Genomic DNA, 12,678 nt, shown 5'->3' with positions numbered 1-12,678 from the left:
AAGTAAATAAACTGCCAATGGCTTTGAAGTTTGTTGTATTTGCAGGTCCTTGTGGGGCTCGGGGCAAAACGGAGGTTACTCACTCTACGTGGCTGAAGAGTGAACCAATCAGTACAGTGGCACTTAGGTGTAAAGTATAAAAAAGAAAAACATTTTAACATTTGTGCGAACACTGCAAGATTTCATTGTGTTTTCTGAGATTTATTTAGAAAGGCCATCATTTCCTGCCTAGGACTTGAGGTTAATTTAATAAGATATTCTTCTTTGGGAGCATTAATATGACAGCGTGAATTCATATCTAGGCTTTTTCCATTTTTATGAATTTTTTACTTATCATCCTAATTTCATAAATGTATAATTCTGGTAACAGAAGGATGAAAATGACAAAGGAAGTCAGAGAGAGAGAGAGAGAGAGAGAGAGAGAGAGGAAGATGGTGGGCATGAACCACGGAAGCGTAAGTGACTACATGTGACAGCACACCACACTTTATCCACGGCAGCCCTGCAGAGATGAACCTGCCTGTTCGACAGAGCCTCCATCTGTCTGCGGCCCTGTAAGGAGCATCCACCGTACACCACACTTCATACCGGGTCCCACGCTGGTCCCTTCGGTCCATGCCAATGCCAGCTCTGCTGGTGGGATCTATATTTACAAACAGCTGCCATGGCACTAGGTAGGGTACAATGGAAGGGATGAGAAATACTGCCTTGTATAAGCAGATTAAACAGTCGCGGTCTTGGTGATTCATCAGATATTGTCTGAAATCAATCTCGCTCGCATACTCAAAGTGAAATACTGAGCCAGATTTAGACTATTTTATTTGGTCTTTGATAGAAATTTCTTTGTAAATAAACATTTGTTATATTATACTAACAGGCATATAGAGGAACAGCAGTCATACAGCACACTAGAATAAAGAGATTTTTTAAACATAGACAGGATGGCATGTGGAGCACAGCAGTGTTGAAACACTTAAGAACAGAAGCTTTTAGGTACTCTAGCACAGAAGCCCATGTTTTAAATGGCTACTTTAGAATTTTGCCACAAAGTATCTCCTATAACAAGCATTTAGACATAAAAAAAAAAACCAAACAAAACAGAGCAAATGAATTCCTCAGAGAAATTATGTTTGCCATCTACTCTCATTTTCTTTTTGGTCCATTTGAACAATCATCTCATTTTTGCATAAAAGCCATCTTTTCATGCACTATATAAGGTTACAGATTGAAGCCTTTCTTTTCTCCCACCACCTCTTCCCCTTTTTTCTCTCAATCATTCTCACTTTGCGGCGCTTCAACCCTCTATCTTTCTCACAAGGGGAAAACCAGGAAGCCTGAGAATGTGGAGTACTTCCAGCCTCCCATCAGGTTGCCTCTCTCCAGTCTGAGGTAGGCCTTGTCGCCCTTCTCCATAATCACCAGGCCGGCATTGGTGGCGGCTTCTCTGGTCACGTCCTGGTCCCCGGCGAATGCCGAAATCATTGGCCAGCCATTCACCATCAGGCTAACCTAAGAGATGGGAACCAGCGAGATTAAGAGAGTGATCCACTGGAACCACAGCTATGAGTCACAGAGTTGAGTGGGCGTACCTGAATAGTTTGTCTATTGTAGGCCTTCACCACATGGAAGTTGAAGCTGTACACCCCCCTCCTTGGTGCCAGGAACACACTACTTTCTTGGTCAAAATGAGTGCCCACGTTAACCAAAATCTGAACAGACAGCAGGAAAAAGGCGGGGGATGATAAAGTCACGACATGGGTCATTCTTTTCGTCTGTTCAGATTGCTTACTTCCAAACTACTGAGACCTATTTTAATACATCCCTCCCTCCCTCTAAAATGTCCATGGACATGCAGCTTGTGCAGCATAATCCAACCATGTTTTCATTATGTGGCTTCACTACAAGTTCAAAAGTTTAGCAATCAGCTCATTATCACACCCAATGGGAGAAGACACCTGACTACAAAATGATAGCACAGAGCCTTTTGTGTGTTTGCCCATTCTGTACTGTAAAAAATAAACCTGTCACAATTTGCCACAGTATGCTACAAATGGGCATAATAAACATAGATATCTGATAACTCACATTATCAAAGTAGATGATCATGGTGCGGTTGCTCATGTCTGTCGGCTCGTGGTTGGTCTGGCGGCTGGCAGAGAAGGCCACCCGACCCGAGCCAGAGCGCACCGACATGCCCAGGGCGTTTCCGGCGGGCTCGGACGAAGGCGTGGAGTCACACACTACCAAACATTTCCCCTCAAGGATGATGGGCTCTGTGTCATTCTGGCCCCTGGATCCCAAAGGTCCCCACAACAGGAGCATGCCCAGGAGGAGCAGGATGTCAGGGTGGACTGACCCGAGGTGCATGACTGAACCTGAGATTTTATTTTTTTTTAAGTCAAATATCTCTAATTTCTAAGGACAATAGTCACTCTGGGCAATCTGCAAAATAAATAAACATGCTACGGCTAAAGAAACACTCTATATCAGAACAGAAAGAGAAAGAAAACCTGTTTGTTTTTTTAATTTAGTCTATGTTTTCCAGGCAGTTTTGACTCAGATTGGTTTGCTGGTCATATCTGTCAGTCTTTTCTTTCGAGTTTCCCCCTTTTTGACCCCCAGACAAATCCCCAAATCTCTTCAGTGTCCTTTGTGCTGTGTCAACAGGGTCCAGAATGACACTCAGAAAAAAATCACTTGATATTTTCAAGTTGATGTCGTCAGCAAAAAATAAGCAGAGATGTAGCTGAGGAGGGGAAGAGAGGGAGAGACAGAGAAAAGATAAGGGGCGGCACGGTGAGTGAAGATCCAAGTCCGGGCTTAACGGATGAAGACGAGGACGGAAAAGGTGTGGAAGAGAGGGGAAAAAAAAGATGAGGTAAGACTTTGGAGAGGTGACAAGGGGGAGGATGTAGGACCCAGAAGGGAATCAGAGAGAGAGAGATGGGGAACAACTCCACTGAGTGACCATCTGTCTGCCACACACGCTCGCTGTTTCTCCCACTTGTGCCTCTTGTTGCGCACACTCACACACGCTGTAGCCGCACGTACACACATTCATCTTCTCTGCAGGTTCGAAAGACTTTCTGTTGGTTCAGCTCACTGAAATGAGTAAAATGCAAAGCCCCCTCCCCCCCCCCACGCCTCCAATGCCATTTCAAAGTGTAGCATTTTTTAAATATCATCCATTTATCTGTGCAAAATCAGCAACAGGGTGAAAACATTTCCTTCTAAGCTTCAACAAAGTTATTCAGAGACAAATGCATCATGCTTCCTCATTCAAGGAATTACACAATTCATTGTGTTATTCATCAACAGTGACTAAACATGATCTGACTACAAAATTATGAGATTGTGAGAATAATAAAAGTAATAAACAGAGGATCACCTGTTCCCATGCAAAGGATCGTGTATTCCATATCTGAAGGACTGAAATATCCTTGTTGTCCTGCTCCTTTGTCACATTAATTCACAGCATGGCTGATCACAACCAAGATAGAGACTGCTCTGATCTCTCTGTCTATCTCCCTGTTCTTTCCCTTCTCTCTCTCTCTCTCCCTCCTTTCCATCTGCTTCGTTCTCACCCTTTATGCTGCATCCGCCCACTCACGTTTACAGTAATATAAAAGATAAATAAGTGTGAGCAGCTTCAAAGAGCAAAGTTAGCAAGTGAGTGGCAGTTTTCTCCCCTTCCCCCCCTGTAATTCCCAAACAAAACATTGATCTCCTCACAAGAATCAAAAGATCCTTCGCCATCTTCAAGACAGCGAGATTTATTTCCAGGTCTTTATGCATGTGGTAAATAGAGCTGGATTCCTCGATCCGCAGCACCGTTTGATCCATAAAGATGCTGCTTTTGTGCTTTTCTTTGATCATGCACTTAATGTCTAGACACTCCTAGATACAGACAGGAAATCCCAAAACAGAGGTAGAGCTTCAGAGATGTTTAAGAAAGGCTGGAGTGAGAAAAAAGTTCAAGTTTATCATATTAATATCAGCCAAACAAATTTCCAGCTTTTCTATAACTACATTACTTTATAAACAAAGGCCATCCTTATTTCTAATTGCTGTGGAATCAAGGTGCTGAACAATGTAACTAAAGTAACTAATTACTTTTAGAATATTTTAACTCAGTTACTAACTCAGTTACTTTTTTGAAGTAACTAGTAACTATAATTAATTACTTTTTCAAAGTAACTTGCCCAACACTGGAAATGAACATAATTGGTCCCCTTTAAAATGAGCCTTTCCATCTAGTGTTTAGGGAAGTATCAAATTCCCTTTGGGTGTCTTCTGGAAATGTTTTCACATGCCAGCTGATCGCAGCTTTAGAAGACACAGTTTTGTCTCTTTGGTGAGGAAGAGCTAAAGCTCTGTTTTAGAGCAGGAAGCAGAGAAACAGCAGCTCATGGCAAAGACTCCAACAGAGGTTTGCGTAAGTTACACAGACGGGGAAAAAACAACAGCACTTTATTTTGGAATGGCCAAAACAGCACAGAGTTCATCATCATCATCCTCCTAGCTGTCCTCTTCATCACATCAGACTTTAACAATAGTGATCCGACTGTTGAGCTCAGCTTTGTAGAGTCCAAAGCCCAGGCACACCGGCTGAGTAAAGGTGGTGGAGAAAGTGTGGAGGTGGATCAGGTTGTTAGACGGTCCCACCTCTGAGTAGGTGATGGTGCCTGAGCTGTAGTCCACGGCTACAGCAACGCGGTTCCCAGTCATTTGGTATGTGAGGCGGGTCTTCCTGCGGTTGTGCCAGGCGGCTAGCTTTTTATCGTGCTGCTGTGTCAAGCTCCATGAAACCTACAAGGGGTTTAATCAAGGAAGATGTTTTCATTTCAGCTGAAACTTTACTATCAAACAATTACTGATGTGGGGGAAATTGATCTGGCGATAATTTTAGTAACTGATATATATTTTAAGTTGAGCAAAAATCACTGCAGCGTTCCAAGGAAGTATTGGCTATATCTTAAATTGCATGTGGTTGACAAGGAAGGTATCACTGTAAATGTTCTCATCCTTCTGCAAAATGTGCTTCGATCATTGACGGTTAAATCAGGGCAGTGATTTTAGTAAAAAACCTAAACATAAAATTAAATGTACACAAAAGAATAGACTAGGAAAGAATAGAACTGGAATACAATTGTTGAACTGCTTTAGTGCACCAGAGGAAAATAGAAAGAAGGTTCACTTTTTTTCAAGGCCAAATTTACTGTTTCACTCTGACTGAATGAATGATGAGATGTTCGAAGGAAAAAATCTTTTTCACTGATGCCAAACAGACTGAGAGATGTCAGGGACAGGCATCAAACAGAGGCTCCTGCTCATTCTATTAGTTATCAAAGAAAACACAAAATCTAACACTGGAACGAGTGTGATTAACCACTCTGGCTCTGCGGCACACTTGTACCTTGTTGTTCCCAAATGCATTGCCTTCTTTGCCCTTCCGTCCAGTACTTCGGTAGCAGATGCCCACATCCCAGAATCCCTCGGCTTCCAGCTCCCAGTAGTGAGTCCCAGAGGAGAAGGTCTGGACGGTGAGGACCTGCGGCCAGTGGTCGAAACGTTCGGGATGAGCAGCGCAAGGCAGGCGGTTTTTAACTCGTGTAACTGAGCGCAGGTCATCCGAGATGCTCAACAGAGGATGAGCTGTGTTTGTGTCCAGACTCAAGGGACTGGTTACTGCAAGGAGAGAGATAAATTTTAGTTACTTTCCTCGTAGTACTTAAACTTGTTCGCCCATTTCTATGGAGCAAAACAGAACTTTTAAAATGCAAAACAGAGATTTATAAATATATGCTTTTGAGCCACACCTACATCCTCAATTGCTGTCACCTTCATTTTGTCCCCACTGCGTTACATCTGAATAAATATATTTAAACTTAAAACCATGATGAACCATCTATGAATGTGTTGAATAAATAGGAGATGATGTTTATGTTAAAAAGCACGAGTTTAATGACCTGAATTATGCATATACATGTTTGTAACGTTTAACTCCATTGATGATGCTTTCTTTATTTAGCTCAAGGCAAACATATTTAGAGTTGAACTGACTCTGATTTGCTATTCTGGACTCAAAACTGAGTTTCTCTTCTTGGGATTAGAGGTCAGCGTTAGACTCAGAGTTTGTTAAACAGATTGCTGGTGTATTCAGCTTCATGTCTCTACCTTTGTATTTGTCTGTGCTCCTCTGTTCCCCGCCTTTGTTGATCACTATGTTTGTCTTCCTGTTTTTAGTGCCAGCTTAGATTTTGTGTCCTTATTTGGGATTTTGATGTCTGCTGCTTTTGAATTTGCGTAGACTCTTGTAAGTTACCAGCAGCATCTTATTAAAGCTTTTGTTTTGTTTGCTCAAGCTGTCAGTCTCTGAGTGTCGGCAAGTGTGTCCTCCAGTGAACCATAGAAACCAACTGAGAAATATTTGCTAATGACATCTACGTGTTAATGAAAACCCACAAACACATTCTTTAGGTTTTATCAAACATGAACTCCAAACAATGTCAAGAAAAATCAGGTCGTTGACTACAGAGGTGTTACATAGTTACATACATAGAAGACTGCTTACAGTCCATCATACCAAAGGTGCCATTGGTCCTATCTATCTATCTATCTATCTATCTATCTATCTATCTATCTATCTATCTATCTATCTATCTATCTATCTATCTATCTATCTATCTATCTATCTATCTATCTATCTATCTATCTATCTATCTATCTATCTATCTATCTATCTATCTATCTATCTATCTATCTATCTATCTATCTATCTATCTAGCTGACCTTTCACTTCTAAATTGAATATGTAAATGACTGCACTCTGGAGCCTCACCTTAAGACCAACTGAGCATTATTTAAATGCCATGTAATTTATGATGTCTGCTTACAGCAGGATGATGTACCATGTCACTCAGAACTCAGATCATCTCAAACTGGTTTCTTGAACATTACACTGGAATTCAAATGGCCTCTACAGTCACCAGATCTCAGTCTAACAGAGCACCTCTGACATGTGGGTTAAGTTCTGAGGTTCAACAAGAAAGCTAACAAGCTTCATTCCCCAAAATGTCTAGCTATTCCGTTAAAATCATTAGCGGGGCAGGTAAGTGTCACACATTCATTCCACTCACAGAGTTCCCTCTTGAGGTCACTGAGACAGCGGAGGGTAGCAGTGATGAACTCGCGGTACTTGCGCTCGATGTCCTCCAGAATGTGCTTCCTGTCTGCGCTGATGGGATCAGGGATGTAAAGTGGACTGTTCAGCTCAGCTAATAACCTACAAATCAAAAGCACAAATGAAATAACGCCTTTATTATTTTGTGTTTTTCATTGTTTCTCTGTCTCTCTTTTCTCTCGAGCTTCCACTGTAATAACACTCCCTAACATGACAACCCAAACACACGTCAACATAACACAGCTCAGGACGAGTCCTAATTCAGTCTGACTGGTTTGTTCTGGACTTACTTTGTGTCATCTGACTGAAAGGCCTGCGAAAAGAAAAGTCAAGGACAGCTGAGAAAAATGCACCAACAGAATGAAAAGCAGCTGTCTGTGTGAATGTGAATGTGCTCAGGTAGATTTTTTTTCTATAAATTCCTACATTTCTACATTTTTGCATTTTCAAATCGCCCTAATATGTAGCCATGCTAAATGTGTGATCTGCTGTAAAGCTTCACTCTCTGGCCACTGTGTATATGTGTAGGGTATTGCAGCATATTCCAGTCAGGACTACAGTGGTGGATTTCCTTGGCTAAAAATGATATTCTGCAGTCGTACAACAGTTAATCTCCCAATCAGAGATTGGACTGGATCGTTACTGGAAACTGGTGCATCCTGTCTTAAGCTATAATTTAGTTTCGTTTGCATGACCTAGTTCTGGAAAAACTTAATGCTACTCTCACCCAGATGAGCAGGAAAGGGTCTGTCTCTGACAGCAGTAAGGCCAGATAGTGCTGGATTCTTAGGGTGTGGTGCATGTGGTCCCTCACTTTGGAGCAGTCTTCATGCACACGATCCATGACCTGCTGCCTCTCCTTCTTGGTGATGTCTCTCAGTGCCACCACCAGCTTGTTGACCTGGACCTGCAGGTCTGAGCCCAGCTGCTCCACCTGGGCATCGTCCTGCCTCAGAGAATCCTGGAACCAATGAGGACAGAATACTGGATTGCTGGCAGATCAGTGATTGAGACACAATCAAACCACATGACTTGTGATTTTGGTACGAACAGCTTTATGAGTCATTAGATTTCCTTTGCACAGATAAATATGTGTACTCACTACCATGGTGGAATCGATGTTCTCACGCTCTTTGAGGATTCGCTCTCCATCTTTCAGTTTTTCCTCTGCTTTTATAAGCAGTGTCTGAAGGATGACCTGCAAAAATCACCCAGTAGGTATTACAGCAACCACACGTTAACATAAAAACATACATTAATTGATTATCCATCCAGCACACCTTCAGATCATCCTCCACGTGCCTCAGTGCTTTCACTTTGTGCTGAGCGTGGCCTCCTTCCAGCAGACAGTCGCCACACACGTACACTCTCTCATCAGCACAGTAGTAGCGGAACAGCTCTGTGTGCGCCGGGCACCTTCGCTGGGACAGATCGCCCAGCGGATCCACCAAAAGGTGGGTGCTAAACACCGGTCTCTCAAGATGAGGCCGGAGATGTTCGGCACACAGCGACACTTCACACCTCAGGCAGGTCTTAACTGCCAATGGCGGTTGTCCTTTCTCTGCCTCGGGAGGGCAGCAGTCGCACAGCACTTCGCCGTGCTCCTCCTGACACTGGGGACAGGTGAAGCGACCTTTTCCTTCACCCTGGCTGCTCCAGGCCTCCCGGACACAGGCAGGACAGAAGCTGTGACCACAGGGCAGGGGCTGGGATTGGCTGAAGGTGTCTCGGCACACAGAGCAGGTCAGCTCTTCATCCATGGAGGCCATCGTGACAAGGATACTATAAACACTGGTTTCATACAACAGGACGAAAACAAATAAGCACATTGATTAAGCGGCAAACACACAAAACGTACAAATATCAACAACTGTACAGACTAACATGTTTGTGTGATGTATAAGAAAGACTAACACAAGACAGAACCACACACAGGCAGCGCTGGAATGGTGACAAGCTGGGAATGCTTGTTTCACTCCAACTGTGCACTCAGACCAGTAATCCTGTCTACTGGGCTTTTGCCTACTGTGCTCTATGAATAGATACTTCACAAAGTAAGCGGTTTTACTGAGAAAACATGCTGAAAGTGTACAAAAATATCAGAAAGGCCTCATCCACTTTTGTCAGGGAATATATCAGCACAACTAAAAGTGCTAGAAATGACATAGAATACCAAAAAAACCCTTCTTCTTCTTCTTCTTCTTCTTCTTCTTCTTCTTCTTCTTCTTCTTCTTCTTCTTCTTCTTTACAATAATATATACTATCAGATATTTAAAACATTATCAAATGAAACAAAGCAATTATCTAATAAACCCAGGTGTAATATATGGTGGTTCCTTTGCTTTAAAATAGTAGCAAAGGTGTTGTAACACTGACTGTAGACGAGCATTAACTGCACTTAGACTGAAGCTGTTGCAGTGGAGGGATCAGGAGATCATCTGACACAGATGGCTGGCTCAGTTTCCTTTACATGTGCTCTTCTTTTCTGTATTTCCCCCAAAACTTTAATGCTTTAACTAACAACTATGTATCATTAGAAATTACTAAAAAAGCCACAGAAGTGTCATTCCTTACCCGTTAGCTTCTTAGTGTTTGCAGACTAAAGCCATCTGTGAGTGCGTGAGTTGTGTGCGATCAGACTGCCGATTGGAGGCTAATCCCAACAGATTCACTGCACTCAGAGAGGTCAGCTGATCCTGAGATGGGAGGAAGGGCAAAAGTGGGGGGAGTGGGGCAGGGAAATTGATTAGGTAACTCTGAAGATACAAGGTTTAGGGTTAGAGTTTACATCATGTCCCTGCACAATTTAAAACATGTCAGCGTCACATAAAGCGTTTCCTCTCTAGCTGTCCTACACCATGTGTGTCCCACATGTCCAACGCTTTCCATACGTTTGTTTTTGTCATTCAGAAACATGACTGCAGCTTTCAGCAAGCTTAGCTTTACCTGACTTTGTTGGGCCAGTGAACTTATAACAGAGGTTTGGTTTTTTTGTTGAAACACACATGCATACTACTGTATTTCCCCATCACAAAAACTATCAACGTGAACCATTCAGTCAGTGATACTGGGGACAAAACAAACAACATATGCAGCAAGCTCAGAAGGGCGAGGTATTTACCTCTATATTTAATTTTTCTTTTTGTCTTAAGGAATACAAATATATGTGCGTTATTTGCTCTTAAACACAGGTCTTCAGCTTTACACAAAGTAATTTTGTTTTATTTCTGCCAACATTTCCATGCACAGACATGAGAAAGAAGACCTTGGGGTTTTTTCTTCTTTTCTTCCCCAAGCCTTTTTTACAATTAAAAACACGACCTTCAGAATATTCAGTATAGAAATGGATTGGGTTGGATTTCGGCACAAAGATGCGGTGCACAAGGTTGCACACAGAAAAGCAAATAATCACAGAACTTTTGTCAAGGGAACATTTTTGCAATTTTTCTCCTGGCATCTCTGATGAAAAATCTAAAAATTTGGAGGAAGCATCCTGTATTAAGGTCTTACTGTAATTTTCATGCTTTAATAGACACCTCTAAGAAATGTGAACTTACGAGAGCTGATGACATCCATTTTTTTCATTATAATAAAGGTTCAAAATTTCAAAGACCTGCCACATCCATTCAAGAAACACCAATTAGCTCCTGAAATATTCAAATGTTATTGTTTTTTTTAATGACAATGTAACTTCATAGAATTAGGCATGAAGCTAAGAGTTAATAAATAACAAAAAAAACCTCTTTTGTTATTTATTAACTGACTTAACAGTATGAGTAATTTGAATGTACAATATCCTGGACTCTTCAATCAGTAATGTTTCCTAAAGTCATAGGATGTTTTGGGTCTTAAAACCATCAGACGGGTGATAATGCTCGTGCCCATGTGGTGCTACCATAACTGCGACTATTCTCTGGACCCATGGTTTAAACAAATTCTGGCCTCAGTGATATCCAGCATGTAGTAGGTTCTGAGCAGCAGAGGCCTTAAACCTCCTCTAATAAGTCTGAGTTCTCTGCTGGTTGCCGGGATGGATAGTGTGTCTCTCAGGCTGCAAACACTTTTCCTTCACTGGTTTGTGGTTTGAAACTGGCTGTAGGTGTGAATGTGAGCCTGAATGGTTGTCTATCTATTGGGTTAGCCTTGTGATAGACTGGTGGCCCATTGGGGTGTACCCTGCTTTTCATCCACTGCCAGGTAGGATAATTTTTAGCGCCCTGGAAAAGTGGTTAGGATGGATGGATGGATGGATGGATGGATGGATGGATCATAAAGGGGTCTTTATTCACTAGACTCTTAAGAGTAAAATGGTGCATCCAAAACTCACTTTTTTAACGTACAGTGGGGCAAAAAAGTATTTAGTCAGCCACCGATTGTGCAAGTTCCCCCACCTAAACTTATGACAGAGGTCAGTAATTTGCACCAGAGGTACACTTCAACTGTGAGAGACAGAATGTGAAAAAAAAATCCATGAATCCACATGGTAGGATTTGTAAAGAATTTATTCGTAAATCAGGGTGGAAAATAAGTATTTGGTCAATAACAAAAATACAACTCAATACTTTGTAATATAACCTTTGTTGGCAATAACAGAGGTCAAACGTTTACTATAGGTCTTCACCAGGTTTGCACACACAGTAGCTGGTATTTTGGCCCATTCCTCCATGCAGATCTTCTCGAGAGCAGTGATGTTTTGGGGCTGTCGCCGAGCAACACGGACTTTCAACTCCCGCCACAGATTTTCTATGGGGTTGAGGTCTGGAGACTGGCTAGGCCACTCCAGGACTTTCAAATGCTTCTTACGGAGCCACTCCTTTGTTGCCCGGGCGGTGTGTTTTGGATCATTGTCATGTTGGAAGACCCAGCCTCGTTTCATCTTCAAAGTTCTCACTGATGGAAGGAGGTTTTGGCTCAAAATCTCACGATACATGGCCCCATTCATTCTGTCCTTAACACGGATCAGTCGTCCTGTCCCCTTGGCAGAAAAACAGCCCCATAGCATGATGTTTCCACCCCCATGCTTCACAGTAGGTATGGTGTTCTTGGGATGCAACTCAGTATTCTTCTTCCTCCAAACACGACGAGTTGAGTTTATACCAAAAAGTTCTACTTTGGTTTCATCTGACCACATGACATTCTCCCAATCCTCTGCTGTATCATCCATGTGCTCTCTGGCAAACTTCAGACGGGCCTGGACATGCACTGGCTTCAGCAGCGGAACACGTCTGGCACTGCGGGATTTGATTCCCTGCCGTTGTAGTGTGTTACTGATGGTGACCTTTGTTACTTTGGTCCCAGCTCTCTGCAGGTCATTCACCAGGTCCCCCCGTGTGGTTCTGGGATCTTTGCTCACCGTTCTCATGATCATTTTGACCCCACGGGATGAGATCTTGCGTGGAGCCCCAGATCGTGGGAGATTATCAGTGGTCTTGTATGTCTTCCATTTTCTGATGATTGCTCCCACAGTTGATTTTTTCACACCAAGCTGCTTGCCT

The 12,678-nt window shown here is 42.5% G+C and overlaps 2 protein-coding genes across 4 annotated transcripts; both read right to left on the bottom strand.

Annotated features, from left to right (window-relative positions):
* Positions 1–802: 802 nt before the first annotated feature.
* cbln12 (cerebellin 12) lies at positions 803–3,676 on the bottom strand. 3 transcript variants are annotated; one of them, XM_080907195.1, is made up of 4 exons: positions 3,389–3,676; positions 2,086–2,375; positions 1,590–1,709; positions 803–1,509 (listed from the first exon to the last, which is right to left on the bottom strand). In XM_080907195.1, the coding sequence occupies exons 1-4, from the start codon at positions 3,417–3,419 to the stop codon at positions 1,312–1,314; spliced, it is 639 nt and encodes a 212-aa protein (XP_080763321.1). In that variant the 5' UTR covers positions 3,420–3,676; the 3' UTR covers positions 803–1,311. The 3 variants fall into 3 exon arrangements, with proteins under 3 accessions (XP_080763321.1, XP_080763322.1, XP_080763323.1); XM_080907196.1 differs by having other exon boundaries at positions 2,086–2,746; positions 3,389–3,674; XM_080907197.1 differs by having other exon boundaries at positions 2,086–2,442; positions 3,389–3,674.
* A 340-nt stretch (positions 3,677–4,016) lies between these two features.
* On the bottom strand, positions 4,017–9,815 carry trim110 (tripartite motif containing 110). The gene is made up of 8 exons (XM_080907200.1): positions 9,758–9,815; positions 8,464–8,974; positions 8,289–8,381; positions 7,911–8,144; positions 7,474–7,496; positions 7,140–7,285; positions 5,417–5,688; positions 4,017–4,809 (listed from the first exon to the last, which is right to left on the bottom strand). Exons 2-8 carry the CDS (start codon positions 8,950–8,952, stop codon positions 4,540–4,542), a joined length of 1,527 nt encoding a protein of 508 aa, XP_080763326.1. The 5' UTR covers positions 8,953–8,974; positions 9,758–9,815; the 3' UTR covers positions 4,017–4,539.
* Between the last annotated feature and the right edge of the window lie 2,863 nt (positions 9,816–12,678).

Source organism: Rhamphochromis sp. 'chilingali' (genome assembly GCF_963969265.1).
Source record: "Rhamphochromis sp. 'chilingali' genome assembly, chromosome: 16".
NCBI lineage: Eukaryota > Metazoa > Chordata > Actinopteri > Cichliformes > Cichlidae > Rhamphochromis > Rhamphochromis sp. 'chilingali'.
This window is presented reverse-complemented; position numbering and strand designations above follow the sequence as displayed.